This window comes from Odontesthes bonariensis, chromosome 17, assembly GCF_027942865.1.
Source record: "Odontesthes bonariensis isolate fOdoBon6 chromosome 17, fOdoBon6.hap1, whole genome shotgun sequence".
NCBI classification, from domain to species: Eukaryota; Metazoa; Chordata; class Actinopteri; order Atheriniformes; family Atherinopsidae; genus Odontesthes; species Odontesthes bonariensis.
In genome coordinates this window covers 16,235,808-16,255,867 of record NC_134522.1, presented here as the reverse complement: position 1 = coordinate 16,255,867, position 20,060 = coordinate 16,235,808, and the positions used below count along the sequence as shown (strand labels likewise).

Below are 20,060 nucleotides of genomic sequence, written 5' to 3'. Positions count from 1 at the left end.
CACACATTTTCAGACAATGATAGTTGACTGGAACTAAGATTGTATAATTCGTACTATTAAGACTCCAACTTTTATTTGACCGGAAACGACCAAGTCTTGGCTTCGGCGCGCGGATGAAATATTTATCCGGTGATGGAAATTCAGCTCAGGAATGCTTTTTTTTTTTTTCTCCCCTCTTGTGCGTCTCGGATGTTACTCTGACTGGCTGTGAGGTAAGAAAACAAGTCCGTCCCTTTTTCCTGCAGACATCTCATTGGTCCAGATAGGATCTCAGGAATGTCCTTGAATTGTTTAAATAGCACTTAAGACAGAAGCCTAAGTCAGTTGAATAAGTGGAGGCATCGGAATAATAAAAAAAGGGAAGTCCACAGAAACTTTGCTTCTATTGACTCAACTTCTATAAGAGCTCAAAGGAAGAGACAAGGGATAATCTTTGAAGCAAGGAGCGTTTTTCTTCATTTTTAAAATCCTTTTTTCCAGACGACTCAGTTTTCATCTAAAAGGTTTGTTCACAACTTTCCTTTTCATGTTGCTCTTTAGTTGCCCAGTTTTGACGTGCATGTGTTTAGTAACTGTTCTTCTTTGCTTGCAATAGGGGCTCACTTGAGATTTGGAAATGATGCTGTGTGGCATCTTTTTGCTGTTGATGCTTTGGAGTTGTGAAGCCGCGAGACTCGCAGGTGAGGATGGAAAACGATTAATCGAGACGTTTGCCCGTCAAAACCGTAGAACTCTTACGAGAAAGATAAGAAATATTCCTGCAAAGGCTTTCATGCTGATTTAAGTTTTTATATTGTGATGGCCTCACCAATATTTCAATTATAGAATGATGTATTTACTTCTTTTTTTTTTAGCTCATTCATTGTGTAGTTTTATTGTCTGTTGTTTTTTGGGGTTTTTTTGTCCATTCTCTCGTTTGGAGAAGTAACCGGTACTTTTCTTTTCTTTTTTTTTTCCTTTGACCGCAGAGAGTCGCGATGATAACAGTGTCTATGACTTATTTGAACTGGCCCGGGTGAACAAGAGAGGCCACGGAGTGGCTCTGGTGAAAGGCGCAGACCCCTACAGTCCAGCGTACAAGGTCCTGAACGCAGAACTGATCCCCGCCGTCCCAGAGAGCTCCCTCCGGGACCTCCTCGACTCCATCCAGGCCGAGCGGGGCTTCCTACTCCTGGTCAACCTCAAGCAGTTCAAGAAAACCAGAGGCAGCCTGTTGACCATTGAGAAGACCGACGGATCCGGACCCGTTTTCGAGATCATTTCCAACGGGAAGGCCAACACCCTGGATGTGGTCTACTCCACAGAGAACCAGCAGCAAGTCGTGTCCATTGAGGATGCGGGTTTGGCCACTGGACACTGGAAGAACCTCACGCTGTTCGTTCAGGAGGACAGGGTGCAACTTTTTGTCGGCTGCGAAGAGATCAATGTGGCAGAGTTGGATGTGCACATCCAGACTCTGCTGTCCCGGGAGGTGGCAGACATAGCCAGACTCAGGATCGGAAAGGGAGCTGTGAAGGACAAATTTATGGTAAGAATGGGTATCCAATAATGATGACAGATGGCACATTTCATTTGATCACAGAATAGCTGTTGTAAGATATTAACTGTTTAATAGTTTTAGCATCTCTAACTGTTTTTTTTTTCCTTGATCTTTTTTAAGGGAGTGCTTCAGAATGTGCACTTTGTATTTGGTACCAGTCTGGATGCCATACTGAGAAATAAGGGATGTCAGAGTGGAGGTGAGTCTTTAAAAAAAAAAAAAAAGATGAAAAAGACTGGAAAAAGCACCTGATAGTGTGAGTAGAAAATCAATTTATCCTCTCCCCTCTATTCCACCCTACAGCAACCTTAACTGATGTCATGACCCTGGACAACCCTGTCAATGGCTCCAGCCCTGCTATTAGGACCGATTACACCGGCCACAAATCCAAAGGTGAGACCCCTTCTCCCCTCACAGTCTTTTCTGTATCTGTGTTTAACTAATAAGCTGTAAGCTTTAAGAGTCGTGCTAATTCATCTGACTCCTCTCATTCAGCTCTGCAGTCTGTCTGTGGTTTCTCCTGTGATGACATCGCCAGCATGTTTAAGGAGCTCAGGGGACTCAATGTGATCGTTGAACAGCTGTCAAACGAACTCCAAAAAGTGGTAAGCTCAAAGGCCCGTCAGGACCTGCTCTTTGTCAGCATTTGCTCCCTCTTTTCCTCTCCTCTCCACTCCATCTCTACTTCTGCTTCTAGTTAATGCATTCCCGGTACTTAGCCACTTGTCGCGGTAATGGCTGTCCCCAGCCAAGTTCTTAATGAGACCCATGTGAATACACAAATATGTTTGGCCGTCGGTCACATTTGCACTGCTTCAATAGATTCCAGCAATGTCTTAATCACGGTGCCGGTCGGTGATTCATTTGTATTGGAACCTTGGCAAAGTGAAAGTTTTCCGTAGTCTGTCCTGAGCAACCCACTTCTCACTCTCCCGATCTCTTTTCTCCCAGTCTACAGATAGCCAGTTACTGAAAAATCAAATGAACATCCACAGTGGAGTCTGCATCCATAATGGCATCGTGCACAAGGACAAAGATGAATGGACGGTGGATGGCTGCACCGAGTGCACCTGTCAGGTAAGCGTCAACACACCTGCAGGAATGTAACCTTTAAACATGCCAGGGATCAGCTGAGGAAGGACATGGTGTTACTTCCTCTTTGTCTGCTGCAGTGAAGGGATAAGAGTGTTTACATTAGCACCTCTCTTCATAATCACCATTCTCCAGTCTGAAAGCCATCAGCACTGTCTGAAACTATCAGCCAAGCAGCATGGGGCTCCTTTACTTCTAGCCTTTTAGTGACAGGTGCTCATGCACTGTGTTATTAGTTGGCTGTTGGTGGGAGAGTATTAGAGAGGATTACCGCAGGTTTTCTACTAACACAGCAGGGGTGTCATATCCCTTATAGGACTGCTCCTTTCTGAAATAGATCAATTAGACTTGAAACAGGATTAGCAAAGTTATTCTTTCTACTCTTGTACTCATTAAACTGTTCCTCTGTCCAGAATTCTGCTACTGTGTGTCGTAAAATCTCCTGCCCTCTGATCCCATGTGCTAACGCCACCGTGCCTGATGGGGAATGCTGTCCTCGCTGTGCACCACGTAAGTTTCTTTATTTAATCTCATGAACCCAGTCTAATTATCTTGATTACCAACTTGATAACTAACCACAAACGTCCTGTTGGTCCACTATAGCGGGTGACAGTGCAGAGGATGGCTGGTCCCACTGGTCTGACTGGACCCATTGTTCGGTGACTTGTGGTCGCGGCATCCAGCAGCGTGGACGCTCCTGTGACCGCATCAACAGCAAGTGTGAAGGCACCTCTGTCCAGACCCGTGACTGCTACCCGCAGGAATGCGACAAGCGCTGTAAGTCACTAAATATTCGTAACACTGCTCATTTTCTCAGATTGAGATCATCGTGAATTAATTTTGCATGTGCTGCTCACAGTCAAACAGGATGGAGGTTGGAGCCACTGGTCGCCCTGGTCTTCTTGCTCTGTGACCTGTGGTGAAGGGGTCATGACGCAAATCCGTCTCTGCAACTCCCCCACACCCCAGATGGGTGGAAGGGACTGCCAGGGAGAGGGACGTCACACCAAAGTCTGCCAAATGTCACCCTGTCCTAGTGAGTTAGATATCAGCACTAAAGCATTTGTGTCAGCATGTATGCATTCAGGGCAAAAATAATTATTATTGATTTCTACTTTTAAGTCAGCGGAGGTTGGGGACCTTGGTCACCATGGGACACCTGCTCTCTTACTTGCGGTGGTGGAATCCAAAGCCGCAAGCGTCTCTGCACTGACCCTGCACCCAGATATGGTGGGAAGGACTGCGTTGGTGATGCTACTATGAATCAAGTTTGCAACAAAGAGGACTGCCCTATTGGTAAGTGTCTAAACGTTGCTAACAACTAAAACACACTGTGCCACTCACATCAGATCACCTTTTTAAGGCGCCTCTTCTTTGTGTCCTCAGATGGTTGTCTGTCCAACCCATGCTTCCCTGGCACAAAGTGCATCAGTTCCCCCGACGGCTCTTTCTCTTGTGGCAAGTGTCCACTTGGCTACACTGGTGATGGTATTACCTGCAAGGACATTGACGAATGCAAAGAGGTCCCAGACGCTTGCCATACTTATAATGGAGTCCATCGTTGTGAGAACACTGAGCCAGGCTACAACTGTCTCCCCTGCCCCACACGTTTCTCTGGTCCCCAGCCCTTTGGAAGAGGAGTGGAACAAGCTACTGCTAAAAAACAGGTTTGTGTTGCTAGCTATTTGCTCTGTTATTGGTGAGTACAACAGCAGCTTGCAATCATTTAACCCTCTGTAATTTCCTTTAGGTTTGCACTCCCCGTAACCCTTGCCAGGATGGTAGCCACGACTGCCATAAAAATGCAAACTGCATCTACTTGGGCGTCTTCTCCGAATCCATGTTCCGCTGTGAGTGTAAGCCAGGGTATGCCGGGAATGGCCGCATTTGTGGAGAAGACACTGACTTGGACGGATGGCCTAACAATGACCTACTGTGTGTGGAGAATGCCACTTATCACTGCAAAAAGGTAGCCAGATCCCACATGGACAGAAACACCAAAAGCCAATAAAACCCATCTGCACTCCGTTATTGTGATGATTGCCTCCTCACCCTCTACTTTGTTCCTCTATAGGATAACTGCCCCAACCTTCCCAACTCTGGCCAGGAAGATCATGACAAAGATGGCCTGGGTGATGAATGTGACCATGATGATGACAATGATAGGATCCCCGATGATAGGGTGAGTAATCACCAAGTTTTTTTTTTAGCCTCAAACTGTGCTTTCCTCACTGACCACACATAGTAATCAGCTGTAGCCATCCTTCCTCTGGGCAGTAGGAATGCAGAGCGCTAAGGGTTGTATGTTTTCACCAGAGAGCTACAGTGGAAAGTCAGTGGTGCAGGAAAAATATAATACAGCTTCCACATGAAGCCAGAATTGAGGACAAGGTGGCTGGTTGCCTATAACTCTTAGTGCGGATTTGGAAAGCTGGGCAAGAAAAATGCAGGGCTAAAAAATTGCCAGTTGGAATATCACATTCCAGCCAAAGTAAGATTGAAAAAAAAAAAAAGAAAGAAAAATGGAAAAGCAAAGATTTGTTCCGATGAATAAAACTTCCTTCTGTCAGGACCCACTTTAGTTAATAGAGTGACATTTGTCTCTGAATTTAGGACAACTGCCCAAGAGTGTACAACCCTGCCCAGTATGATGCAGACAGGGACGACGTTGGTGACCGCTGTGATAACTGTGTGTTTGAACCCAACACCGACCAAACCGACACTGACAACAATGGCGAGGGTGATGCCTGTGCTGTTGACATTGATGGTGATGGTAAGCAATCTCTCCAGATTTATTCCAGGCCATGTCTTTGCTCAAACTCAACAAACGTTTACACAGCTGTGAACATAAATATGTTTTCCCTCAACAGGCATTCTTAATGAGAACGACAACTGCCCGTATGTCTACAACGTGGACCAGAGAGACACAGACAGGGATGGGGTCGGAGATCATTGCGATAACTGCCCTCTGGAGCACAACCCAGATCAGGTAACAAATATTACCTTTCACCTCTACATTACAGCTGCCCTGATTGACACAGCCTAATCTGACATGAAAGATGGTGTTTCAAGTCCATAAACTGCTTCTGTTTAATTTGACAGCTTTCTCTTTTCGGTTCTTCCACCTTTGGAAAATTAGAAATGAGTGATTTGCTTTGGAGCAAGAACACTGAGTATTTGTTTAAAGGGACATTGCTTGCATACCTGAAAATAAGGGGCTATATTTACACGGAGAATAGGACCACTCATATTAGGGCTGGTGAAAAACAGTGGAGGGGGGGGGGGGTATTTGAAGTGAGAATAAGTGTCTTACAGTGCGAGGAGCCAGTTTTTGGGAAATCTCATCATAAAGGAATTCTGTTCTTCCACAGATTGACTCTGACTCAGATCGTGTAGGAGACAAATGCGACAACAACCAGGACATTGACGAGGATGGTCATCAGAACAACATGGACAACTGCCCCTACATCCCGAATGCCAACCAGGCAGACCATGACAAAGATGGCAAGGGCGACGCCTGCGACCACGACGATGACAACGATGGCATTCCTGACGACAAAGACAACTGCCGACTGGCTTATAACCCTGATCAAGTGGACTCTGATGGTGAGTCTTACTAAACCCTGGTGCCACTCTCAAAGTGACTATCATTTCTCAGTGCTCATTTTTATGATTCCATGTTTATGCTTTCCTCTCAGGTAATGGCCGTGGTGATGTGTGCAAAGACGATTTTGACCAAGACAATGTTCTGGACATCTTTGATGTGTGCCCCGAGAACTTTGCCATCAGTGAAACAGACTTCCGGAGGTTCCAGATGGTTCCCCTGGACCCCAAGGGCACCTCTCAGATTGACCCCAACTGGGTGGTGAGGCATCAGGGCAAGGAGCTGGTGCAAACTGTCAACTGTGACCCTGGCATCGCTGTTGGTATGTAGCATACAGAGAAATATCTTGGTGAATATACATCAACATAAAACAGTGGCAATTCTTAACCATCTCTCATTACAATTCAGGTTACGATGAGTTCAGCGCCGTGGATTTCAGTGGAACGTTCTTCATCAACACTGACAGAGATGACGACTACGCCGGGTTCGTGTTTGGCTACCAGTCCAGCTCCCGCTTCTACACCGTGATGTGGAAACAGATCACACAGACCTACTGGTCCCACACACCCACAAGAGCTCAAGGCTACTCTGGCTTGTCAATCAAAGTGGTCAACTCTACCACAGGGCCTGGTGAGCACCTGAGGAATGCCCTGTGGCACACCGGAGACACCCCAGGACAGGTGAGAGCAGATGAGTTGACTCAGGGCTATGGACATAATTCGAGATAAAGTATGTCGCCTTTCTCATTCTAACCTTTGCAATTCTTCATTTTCAGGTCCGCACTCTGTGGCACGACCCCAAGAACATTGGCTGGAAGGACTTCACTGCTTACAGGTGGCATCTGACCCACAGACCCAAAACTGGACTTATTAGGTGAGTCTGATACCTCATTCAACTGAAAACATGCATAACTCGTATCAATATGGCATTGAGCTCATGTGATTGATTTTATCTTTTAGAGTGGTCATGTATGAAGGAAAGAGAATCATGGCAGACTCTGGAAACATCTTTGACAAGACATATGCTGGTGGGCGACTAGGCTTGTACGTCTTCTCTCAGGAGATGGTGTACTTCTCAGATCTCAAATATGAATGTAGAGGTAAGCACATGCATCATAGTTAAACGCTTCAAAAAAAATCAGCTGTCATCACTTTAGACCTGTTTTTAACTTTTGTTCTGTCTGTAATTTCTTTCAGATACATAATTGCACAGAAGAGCCTTCCAGAAGAATGTGTCACTACAAATCTATAATACAAAACCTGGATCAATTTCTTTTTAACTTTTTCCTTTGAGAAATGCACATCGGAGGTATGTCGAGCAAGTGAGCGAACATGAGGTTAAACTGACCTCAGGAGTTTAAGCCAAATGAAAGTTCAATGATAATTCTACATCAGACTCAAATTGTGACCGCAGCTCTGCTTGGAAGAAATATGCTCTCTAAATCTGTCTGCCCTGAAAAAAGGGCCACATTTTATTGCTTTTGCACACCTGAACTGTTCCTCTGTGGATGAGGGAGCAAAGGGAAGAGGGTTTTTACATTTTTTTCGTATTATTTTTGAGCATTAACATACATCTGCTGTGGACTCGTTTTTCAGTATGAAGAAAGCAGTAGGAGAACTTTCTTAGGCTGGGGTAAAAATCCCCTGTGAAGGAACTGTTGAGGGACCGTGGACAGTATGGACCGAATGTTACTATCAAAGAGAGTGAATGTTGTTCGTGTGTTTGTGCAAGTGTGCAACCCAACAAGCATAGCTATAAAGACAACCAAGTCAAAATTCAGTTTAAATATCTCTGACGACTTATCACACCAGTTGTTGCAGACGTGTACATATGAGGTTTGTCTGTTGCAGGATCGTAGGGCTGGCCCAAAACATTAGTCTTCTCAGGAAAGAGCGTTAACAGGAGAGCAGGAAGTTCAGGACAGCACAGGGCCCCAAAGCAGGCATACTACACACTGCTTTGGAACAGTGATTATCATCACATTTTATGTCAATATCAGGGGATGTAAACAGTGAGGGCCAGTCTGTTTCCGTAGATGAGTTTTTATTTGTTTATTCATCATGGAGGCTTTAATTCTAGCTCACCTCTGCATCTTGCCGTTGTTAAATGTTATCAGCAACCCATTACAACAACAGAATCACTTCAAATTGGGACAGAAAAAATATCAAAGTATTCTGCCTCTGCACAGTGTGCATGACTGGTATGCTTGAGCTTGAGTGTTCATTTCTGACAAAGGGGGTAAAAAAGGAAACCCTTTATGTACAAATATTACCTCATTAATTCTTTTTGTATTGAGTCCAGCAATACACAAGAATCACTTGTCTTAGCAACAGAGTATACATCGGTTGGCTTCATATTTTTTAGCAAGACTTTGGTATCATTCATATTCTGTATATAAGATATTTTTGTAGCAAAGGGAGCCCAAACAGGAAAGGATTAAAGATATGTTGTTTTGACTATGTTTTACGATATGTATTTCCTGTGCTGTTTTGATAAATTATTTTGTTTGTTTTTTGTCATTTGTGTAGATATATGCTATTTAAGTAATTTATCTAGAAGCGTAGCCTCTTATGGAAGCGTTTCTATTTGTATAAACTTTTTTGCACACTGACATGAGGATGTCTTTGTTATTTTGGTTTTTGTATGTGTCTTTTTTAATTATTAGTGACGCTTTTCTATAAACATTTGTACAATAGTTCCTACCCAAAGTGCTGTTTATACTCCTACCTGTCTTTTTGTAATGTCAAGTGAACAATAAACTCTTCAGGAAAAAAAAAAAAGATTAAGAGCTTCTTGGTGTTATTGTGGGCAAACAAACAGTTAAATAGTTTAAGCTTCCTATCTTCTCTCAGTGGTTTTGGAGCTTCACGTGCGCTATCATTAAGGTTCTCTCCCTGAAAATACAAAGGGAGCAGAGCCACGCTGAGTCAAGCAACTGGAATCTATTAGTTGATTCTACTGAAACCTTGAAGAAAGGGAGTAAACTTGGGAGAAAAACTCAACATGATGTATGGTTCATTTAAGCATTAAAACGCATCTGATCACACATAACACAAGCATCTCCCTTGAACTTCAAACGACAGCACTCCCTGTGAGAGGTAGACAGAAGGAATTCTGCACTGTGGAGGGATAAATTCACAAAGTTTGTGGAAGTAATCTTCAGTTAAGCCTGTACTCTTTTTTTTCCCAGTAAGAAAAAGCATTGAAATGCCACAATTTTGACATATAACTAAATAAATGAGTGGCTACCCATGCTGTACAACCCTGCTCCAGTATATCATCTGAGAAGAGAATTCAAACAGCTAATTTAAGTTATTTTAGTGTCAGAAAGAGCTGTTATCTAAAACCCAGACAGTCTCAGTTTTCTGCCGTTCTCTTTACATTAGAAGTGACCTCATTCTTACCACAATGAGCTCACTGGGTTTCCATTACCCTATATGAGCAGTAAACATCTTCCACTCTGAGAACATATTGTGTAGGTTGCGTTCATTGTATTTGTAAACCAGACAAAAATACAACACATGCTATAATTAAACTGTTTGCTGCATTTCGTTCAGTCTGTCTGAAAAGTGATTGCATGTGCTCTCTGAGGCCTTGTAGATAGTGCAACACTGGTAGCAGGGCTCCCAGCAGGACTTGTCCTGTTCATCTCGTTGATATGTTTTGAGTAAGGAGGAATGTGGGGTAATTCCTGCCATTAAGACGGGGTCAGAATTTGTGTGTGAGGTGAGGAGTGAGATGAGCATACCCTGAGGTGTCCAGTGCCAGGAGAGTGGAGAGGCATGGCCTCTGGGCAGAGGTCAGCCAGGTGCAGGCCAAGCGAGCAGGAGCAAATTGGAATTGTGTCAACAGCTTCCACAAATCTCTCAAACAAACCAAATTACATCAATCTCAAAGCCAGCCATCTTTTGTTAATGGCATCCACTAATTTAAATTAAAATTAAACTCACACGGAGTCCAGTTTCACAAAATCTTACTAATCTGAGCCACTCTGAACAGATCACCTATAGATGCAGGAATGAGACCTGCACTGAATGTGACGACCATTGTCATGGAGCACGCATCATCCCTCTGCTGAGATGAACGTCTAACCACACGGTACTAACACAGACATGCTATAATTCATGGAAGAAGACTTAACTTGAACACGTGAAAGTATTCAGAGTTCACCCACCTCTGTCAGCTAATATTTATGTGTGCAGCAGAACATTCTGCAGCCACCGCACCCCGTTATTAGACTTAATGACAGCAATTTTCTGTTCTCATCGATGATGCTTAGGTTAATACAAAGGGTGTTCCCGCTGCTCCGTTTCCTCATGCAGAGAACAAACACAAATAAAGAAGACAAATGCTGAAAGAATGGAGGCCAATTAGGCTATACGTTTACGATCAGTTTATAATCCTCTTTATTAGAGAGAATAATTGTATCTTAATAAATACAAAAGCATTTCTGATTGAATTCATAGTTACAGCCCAGCAAGGATGTGTTCTGACAGCTGGACTTCAGATGGACAGGTCTGATCTTTTTGAGGGTCTCATTGGTGTTGTTTCATTCATCTCATGGTCCTGGCTCCAGCTCTCTGTCAACTCACATTCACCCAGTAGGCTGATTAACTGCTCCTCAGTAAGGGTGGGTGACTCATCCTGTAGGAAAACATAGACATATGTATCGTTTCAATTATGTGCGTATTCTTTTTAACTTTAAGGTCCAATTCAAATGTGTTTATGTGCAAATACACACTGCATCTGGCTGTCAATGTCACACGATCAACGTCATGTGAGTCGACTACCACAGGCGACATCAGTACATTACTCAGCTTAACTTCCCTAAATTCCCCCACAATTTGTTTCCAACAAATTCAGTGGACGCAAAACTCAGTTTTTGACTAATCCAGATGATGTGCTGCATAAATACGTGAGTTGACATAAGTTTGGAACTTCATGCTAATATGTCGCTCTGCTGTTGTCGTCCCCTGTGCTTATAGCTGGAAACTGTCTGGGAAAAAAATCAAAGAAAAAAAAAAAAACACTTCCAGTTGGACGCAAGTATTGTTTTTCTACAGATAAGCCAGACTCCTCACATGCCATCGGCTTGGGACTGCATGTGAGCTCAGTAATGAAAGCCAACCTTCTCAAACTGGGTTACGAGGAAATGTCGGTCAAGGATGACAAATGGTTAATATCTGCACATGGGGATGATGTGTTTTCTGGACAGTGTAATTCTTCATTTCAAATTATTTGGCCGTGCAAACCTGAAACTACAATATTGTGACAACAAAGTGAGACTAATTTAACCTGCGCATGAGTCTACACACACAGATGCCTTCACCTGGCATGAGACTACTGCACTCTTTTTAGACACCTGTAACGCAACAATGAATTTCTTTCAGTAAGATTAACTCATTATCTGTCATGACACAACAGTTATGCAAAAAACGTGTGCAGAGGAGCAAAAAATGTTCAATCTTTCGGCCTGAATAGCACTCATTGTCATCATTCTCTCAGCATGTGCATTAGTGTTTCAAGCTGTCATCCCACATTGAACAGAATGTCCCTGGCTTAAAAGTAAAGATGTCCTGACCTACTTATGTTGTTTCTAATCCCGATCTGAGTCTTCTTGAAGTAATAAGTGAGTTTTCTTGGCTTTCTTGCCTTTCTTGCGGTTGGCGTAAACAAGCTGCAAATATAACACTGGCATTATCCCCTTACAAAGGTAATGAGGTGCTGGCAAACAGGCTCCATAGCTGAAGAATAATTACAATATTAATCCGTAATTCAATGGAAATGATGTACACACAGTTAAGAAAATAACCCAAACCGTTATTAAAAAAACAAATTAGGTCTTCATGAAAATACGACACCACAGTGTGACCCATCGCTATGTACTCTGTGTCCTGGGAAAATATCACACCCATGCAGTTGTTTTCACCTCTTCCCCACACCCCGCTGAGTAACTCAAGGCAAAAATCACATTCCTATGTCTCATCTATCCCCTTTAGCTGAAGCTAATACTCTGCATCGATCATCTGTCGACCAGACCACCCTCTGAAACCCTCCAGCTCTTCGCCAGGAACAAGTTGCTGATAGATGTCTCCCCCATACAATCCCATCCACATTCAAAGCTGTACGGCAGGTTGGGCTGCGTCTTTGTTATGACTCTCACAAATGCCTAGTACACAGTATGATCTTCTGTCAAACATTCCAGCCTTCAATGTGTTTGTTCTGTGACTTGCACGTAGCAAGCCCTAGACATTTCCATGTGGACTTGACCCTCAACTCTGAATGGCAACAGGTGGACAAAACAGAGAAGATCCCATATGTTCAGTAAGCATCATCGTGCATACACATAAATACACAGAAACATAGGAAGGGAGATAAATGCCATTGAAAAGATCCTGAAGAGAATTCTATGAAAAGATTTTGAATCACTAGGGAGGCCAGCAGAACATTAATTTAAATACTGTGTTGAAATACATTTTTTTAGGTACTTGTGTTGGCCTAACAAAGAGCAAAGCATACTTATCAATGTGCTGTTAACAACTTCACTAAATATTTATTCTCCTTTATAAATTTCTTACATGGTTACATTTCATTGAATGTTAATGATCCAATAGTTCACCCATCATCAAAGACTGAAAACAAAGTTGAAAACTCACTGCAGTGTCCATTGGGGCTTTTTATTTTCCTCTCCCATTAATCATGTATATAAAACTATGAATAACTTTTTTTTAAATACTTAACATTTTGGGCAAAGGTGCCAAATTTCCTAAGTACTTTTCCTTCGATTTGACTGCGACCTCTCCATATGTGTTTTTCAGGTACTTGCAGTTGATTCTTTCCCCATTCATTTAGTTGGAGACCTGATATGGTTAACTCACAGTGACCTCCTGAAGGTGTTTCCAAGAAGTCTGCCAAGTGATGAGGCTTGCCTTCGGTGTACATTCCCCTCTGTTTTATTGTCATCAATCAGGTGCAGTTGACATACTCAGAGACTAAAAGAATTAATTTGGAATGGCAAATATAACATCAATTTTTACGGACATAAGTGATTCATTGCTGAAGCAGGAGACGTCAAAACCAAAAAACCACAGGTTAGTGAGAGGAATGTGAGCGCTTTCAGTGCACATGAGTTGGACAATAAAAAATAATCTGCTGGATGGAGTACTAATGATAGAAATGCTTTTAACTAATACCAGCCGTCTTGGAGATGGAGATCAGCCAGATTTTCCACAAAAGAGAAGAGAAAAAACATTTTTTATAGCTGTGACAAAACGCTACAACTCTTTAAAGGTGGCTGACCTCAGGGGTCCTCGACAACAGGAGGGCCAAAGGTGTCTGTGGTGACTAATATGTGCTTTCCTGCCTGTGTTCTAGGTATTTTTACAATTAAAAGTTAAGCTGTTTCAATTCTTCTTGGTTAAAAGCTACAGATGTCCAGTTGGTCCACACTATTTTTGGTGGAAAATACATGACAGATTTAGTAAAGGTATAACGGTTCACAGGGTATGCTTCATTCACTGAGTGACTCAGTGAAGCAGGAACAACAGTGTTGAGCTTGGTTGAAAGCTTGTAAAGAGAGTGATTCCACAAGGAAGCGGATGAAAGAGACAAAAAAAGATAAAGGCTGTGTTGCTTAAGCAGTCTAGCACAATGTAATAAAGATATAAATGCACAAATCTGCATTTTTATAGACACCGGGAATAGTAGCTTTGCAAGCTGTTACACTTGAGGCTGGTGTTACCGTTGTTACAAACCATAGTGTACATTCTTGGGTGTAAAAATACTGAAAGAGAGGAATTGATTCACTTAACACTGACAGTTTCTTTCAGGGACAAATGTGTATGGTTTCCTTCCCAGCTTTATGAAATTCACATCTCTTGAACTTACAGAATACTCTCGAAATCATATCCTTTAAAGGATGTGTACAGCTTTCTAACATCATTGCTGCTTTTTCAGAGGTCATTCACGTCTCTGCTACATCACCAGTGTGGAAATAAGGCTGCTAGACAATCAAACACATTTTAAAACACAAGGACACGTTGCTTCCATTTTGGTCCCTAAAGCCACTCCATCCATCCATCCATTTTCTATAACTGCTTCAACCAATTCAGGGTCATGTGGGTGCTAGAGCCTATCCCAGCTGCCATTGAGAGAGAGGCGGGGGTTCACCCTGGATGGATGGACCCTGTCATTTGTTCTCCTTGTGTGTTAAAAAAATGCATCAAAATTGTAGCAAGTTCAATGTGTTGTGTGCCCTCTGGGCAGGGGATTCTAGTTTCTCAACCAACAAAACATGGCAACATGCAGTCAACTTCAGACCTACAGGGAAAGGATTCTCTCTCGCTCTTCAGTGTCCCTTTCCCACCAGAGAAGGATTCTTACAAAGACAGAGCTGTTTGGCCCATCAGCTATCTGCTTTGTAGTGGACCACCACTCTGCACAGTTCACGTTTGGCTCCTGAACACACACATGATGCCGGACCAGTTTAGCACAAGTGTGGGCTGCTCAGCTTTCAAGGTCTCTGACTTCAGTCACATACTTGAGCTTTATCAGCCACAGACCCGGAGGCCAGCTCTCTCCTAATACAAGAAGGAATTCTATTCATTACACACCCATTCAGATAACTCATGAGGCGAACCTGGGAAGATTTTGTTACAATATACTGTGGAATATATTGAGAATGTATCATGACAAATATCAGATAATGTGGATAAATGACTCATCTTTGGTATGTCCATGTAACATGTCTGTGGTTCATGTGTTTTTTTTTTAAAGCCAAAAACATTTTTAAAACATGAGTTCTTTAAAACACTCAACATAATTAATAATTTCCATTTCTCAATAAATTATGTACAATTATGCCCAGTTAGTGTCAGATCAGCATATCTACAATGCAAATTCATGATATTCATGTAAAAGATTCTTCGGGCTTGGTGTTTAGCCATCATTATGGAATTTTGCTGTCAGAAAGTGACATGAATGTGACAGTTATATCAATAATGCGTACATTTAAGTCGTAATACACTTTACTTGGGTAAAATACAAAACTGGTGCAATACTTTCAGAAATGGCACCAGGCAGTAAAGTCACTATTTCAATTTTTACTGACAATACTTTCAGGAGGCCCATTCAAGCCCACTGCATCTTTGCCATTTCACTGTTGGCTTCATTTTTCAGCCTCAGAGGTCCCCACTTGTACATTTCCAGCTTCACTTAGTCTTGTGTTTTACTTATTGAATGCAAGGGTAGTCTTTTATTCATCACAGTCATCCGAACGCAACTTGTATGGTTGTAAGAGAAGCTGGAGCGGCACATTTTAGACAGCAACTGTCAGAAATGAGAGCGTAAAGTTTACGGCCGGTCCTGTTGTTTCTCCTGCATCTGTGTGCAATGACGAACCTTGTAAATACAGCACTCGAGGTCATGTGCACAAAATGTTTGGCATTTAAGTGTTAAGTGGTGCTAGACTGGATAAGCTCTGCTGTCTGACCGAAGTTACATTAACCCTAACAACCAATCAGAGCAGAGCAAGCCTCCCGTCAAAAAACATGTCAAAACTCATGAACTCAGAGGCCTCTGAAAATTTTAACACTGGAAGGTATGTTCGCGGGGACTCTTGTGAAGTTGTTAAATGAGACCATCTGTAGGCTGTTGGTTAATTACACGATTTCCTTATTCAGTCTTGTAAACTAAAGCAGAGGTTGGTGCACAGTGTTGCGCTCACATGGGGTCTTATCACTTTCGGAACTCGCTAACTTACGATAGATCCATCCAAATGCCAAATGTCTTGACACAAATTTCAGGGAACTGAAAAATATGTCAAGACATACAGGCTAAGACGTGCTCCACTCATTAAATCATGTATATTGACAGTGCCCAACACGAGCTCTCAAATGTCAGTCAAGGCCTGCAGAGGTAAATGCCTGTTGGAGGCTTCAAGCTCATATGCTTTTTCCACAAATATGTCCAAATGCAATGTAATCCTCTTTCAGTGTCATTGCTGTGAAAATCAGAGGAACTGTAATGTCAGAAATACTTGGAAGTGATTTAAAAGGTAAATATAGGACCATAGAGAGTTCACAATACCAATATGGGTGCTGTTGTGACAATACATACACTCAGAGAGGGGTTCACTGCCTCCAGCTCACTTATCATGAATACTATCTCCATAACAACATTCAGCAAAGGACATGAATGACAGCACCTTCATTCTTAGGGTTAATGCTCTAATTCTATATGTCTATTGTTGAGAAACATTTTCATAAACTGTCCGTCTGTCAGGATATCATGTTGTGGCAAACAAGAGCAGACAGAATGACAAGCTGGTGGCAAATAGCCAGTAACATAGATGGAATAAAAACAGAGAAGGTGATAAAAGCTGCAGAGAGAGAGATGGCTTCCTTTTTCCACAGCTGCTCCTTTCTGGCGAATCTGACCACTATTCTATAGAAAAAAAAGTTTAGAAACTGCAGAGCTGGCAGAACGATGCCAACTCAAATGTTCTTGAACAGTGAACCTCACAGGTTTTTGCCAGCTGTGGCCTGCTGCTGGATACCCACCTTTGCCTTGAGAGAACTGTAAAACCTATCAACTTTTTCAAGCTGAATTCTGTTCACGAGTTAAAATTTTCACATTGTCGATGCTGTTTGGCTACATTGCAGCAAAGAGCACTGCACTCACTAATGTCAGAGGAAGAATGACTGATAGTGGTGACCTGATTAGAACAAGCCTGTCCTGCTGGAATGATCCTGCTTGAAAGTAAAAGCAGGGATTGTCCTTTCCTTTGCTGATGATGTAGGAAGTCAGCCAAATAATGTTGCAGGAAAACTGGCACCAGATCAGCTGTCAAGCATCATAAAAATTGCTACAGTTGAAAATGGTCCAGTTGAACTTGTCTTATCTCCTTCTTCTGGGAATGTTTATTTTATCAAACATCATGAACGCAAAACAAAGGGAGTCATTCTAATGAAACGTTTTAGCGGGAAGGCCTATACCTTGCTGCACAAATACTTAGAACAATGAAAATCGAAAGAGTGAGGCATGATTATTTTTTTGGCTTAGAGGTGAATTTCACTGAATTGTTTGGACTGAAAGATGGGCGAAGGAGGAATGACGCACAAAGGTGTCACATGAGGATCAAAGTCGATTTACAGCCCTTGTTTTTAGAAATCAATGAAAATAACAGGAAAATCAGTTGTTTCTTCAAACTGACACTTGAACTCCTAAAACTCTCTTACTGTAATCCACCGAACCCAAGAAAAAGTGATTTGTCATCGTCACCAATGTGTTGGAGCTAACCGTTGAAGCTTGGCATACCTATATATAGAGCAGCCCATTCAGCCTATGCCGGTATTTTATACTGCAGTTACAGTCATATGAAAAAGAAAATAACCTCCCTCTCATTTGTAAGGTTTAAAGTATCACAAATAGAAAAATAAACTAGTTCTTACCAGGTCTTAAAATGAGGAAAACAACCTCAGATGAACACATGATAAATCACACTGTGTCATTGTTTATTTCACAAAAACTAAGCCAAACTGTGCGTGAAAGATCGAAGGAATAATGAAGATAAGTAGCAGACAGGTGTTGCTGATCAAGTGCACTCTATTAATTTATCAGCAGCAGGTTTCACTACCTTTATAAAATCAGACGTTTTAGTCTTTTACTGGTCTGAAATATTTAGGTGAGTGCTAACACAGTGCCAATGTGGAAAGATATCAGCTATGATCTTATACAAGTAATTGTTACTGCCCAGCGAATCTGGCAAGGGTTATAAGTCCCTTCAAAAACAATTTGGAGTCCATCATTCGACAGTGAAAAAGATTATTCACAAGTGGAAAACTTTCCAGACAGATTCAGCAGTGGACTCCCCAGCAAGTTCCCTTCAAGGGCAGATAGTGCAATGATCAGATTAGATCAGATTAACACCAACAAAATATAAGAGGTCCATCTCAGACTCTACAGGCCTCATTTAACATGTTAAAGGTTAAAGTTCACAACAGTACAATGAGAAAAGACTGAACAAGTATGGCTTGTTTGGAAGGGTTTCAGAAGAAAGTCTTCTCTCTCTAAAAAAACACATGGCACCACAGCTTAGGTTTGAAAAGATGCATCTGAACAAACTACAAGAGTTCTGGAACAATGTCCTTTGGACAGACAAGACCAAAGTGGAGATGTTTGACCATAATTCACAGCATCAATCAAAGAGCGTATCAGCACAAACACCTCAAACCAACTGTCAAGCACAGTGGTGGAGGGATGATGATTTGAGCTTCTTTTGCAGCCACATGACCTGGGCACCTTGTAGTCACTGAGTCGACCATGAACTACTCCTCCTCCAGTCTGATGGCTGATGCTTGGTTTGATACTGGGTCATGCAACAGGGCAATGATCCCAAGAACAGCAGCAAATCTACACCATGGCTGACAAAAAGAATAAATGTTCTAGGCAAAGTCCAGACCTCAAAATAATTGAAAATGATGTAGTTTGACCTTCAGATAGTTGTGTATACGTGAATTCCTGCAAACCTGAATGAACTGTTAAAATGCTAAAATAACTCCATAACCATGTGAGAGACTGATAACTGAAAACAGAAAACAATTACTTACTACAATTAAGTTATTGCTGGTAAAGTTGGTTCTAAAAACTATTGAATGATGGGGTGAACCCAGTTTTTCACACACTGCTTCTGTAATTTGACTTATTTCTTGTTAAATAAAGACACAGTGTAGTATGTGATGTGTCGTTGTCCATCTCGAATGACACTTTTTTTTAATGTTCTAACAACTAAAAACTTAGAACTGAAAGAGGGTATATCTTCTTTTTTACATGACTGTACTGTATGTGTAATTCTCAGAAATCTGAAAAATAACGGCCTTGATCTCTTCTTGGTTATTGCACTCGTATCACTCCTATAACAAACTATTCAAAAAGTTTGCATAACAGGTTGACACTTCAGGTGTAAAAACCCTGTGAGAGAGCAACTGAGTTATGGATGCTGTACAAATCAACTTTATGAGTATACTGCAGCTGTGAGAGACTTAAGAATGTCCTCCAAGAAAAACTCTGTGCCAATAAATCTTTTCAGACCACAAAACAAGCCTGCTGGCACCAAAAATATACACTATGAATATGCTGCTCGTGCTGAAGTCACTCGTTGGGTTCAGTCATTAAGTGACAACATTAAGTGACACATTGCAAAGAGTGTGCACTAGTAGCTAAAAGACTCTTGGGTTTGATGTTTTGTGACCTCCATGAAAGAACGGTTTCCTCAAATGGAGTGTTGATTTAATATGCAAAAAATTCCACATCTATGTCCTTAATTAGGCCTGGAATAGGTCCTGGCTGCATGGCATGGTGCCTTTTGATGTGAGGGTGTGGCTGCTACTTACATTTTTATTGCCACTTTGTGAAGTGAAAAGACCACCTTTAATGTTTAAATTAAGCATATATACATTATGTTGTGGTGTATCATTGGGAAAAAGACAATATAACTGAATTCGTATTCTGCTGAGAGCAAAGTGTTTTGAGTGTTTTTTTCCGTTGCACACCAAATTTATTGTCATAAATGTCAGAAAAACAGAATCGTGTCTGGTATCCACCTTTGTTCTTGGAGCATTCTTGTTTTGTGCCTTTAGCTACAGGGTTAGGAGAAAGGGTTCTCTGGTTGTAACTTTGCAGACGCTCCTAAAACCAGACAGAGCTCAAAGGTTTCTAGGGAACACTGTGGAGAGAGCGCCATGAATCTCGGCAAGAAGGCCCAAAAGCAATTAAACACAGCGGAGGAAATAAACCTATCACTAAAGAACACAACCATGCTGTAAA

The 20,060-nt window shown here is 41.9% G+C and overlaps 2 protein-coding genes across 2 annotated transcripts in view; one reads left to right on the top strand and one right to left on the bottom strand.

The window, feature by feature from the left end:
- Positions 1–328: 328 nt before the first annotated feature.
- On the top strand, positions 329–8,999 carry thbs1a (thrombospondin 1a). Its single transcript, XM_075447674.1, has 22 exons — positions 329–503; positions 596–680; positions 969–1,528; positions 1,661–1,739; positions 1,844–1,933; positions 2,036–2,145; positions 2,492–2,617; positions 3,046–3,142; positions 3,236–3,409; positions 3,492–3,668; positions 3,755–3,928; positions 4,019–4,299; positions 4,383–4,601; positions 4,707–4,814; positions 5,246–5,405; positions 5,503–5,621; positions 6,004–6,238; positions 6,331–6,558; positions 6,645–6,916; positions 7,012–7,109; positions 7,196–7,335; positions 7,433–8,999. The coding sequence occupies exons 2-22, from the start codon at positions 617–619 to the stop codon at positions 7,438–7,440; spliced, it is 3,519 nt and encodes a 1,172-aa protein (XP_075303789.1). The 5' UTR covers positions 329–503; positions 596–616; the 3' UTR covers positions 7,441–8,999.
- A 1,696-nt stretch (positions 9,000–10,695) lies between these two features.
- Positions 10,696–20,060, bottom strand: part of fsip1 (fibrous sheath interacting protein 1) — a 31,917-nt gene continuing 22,552 nt past the window's right edge. Inside the window, exon 9 of the mRNA XM_075448336.1 lies at positions 10,696–10,880. Coding sequence (XP_075304451.1) covers positions 10,740–10,880 — 141 coding nt within the window. The 3' untranslated portion in view covers positions 10,696–10,739. The remainder of the gene's footprint in view (positions 10,881–20,060) is intronic.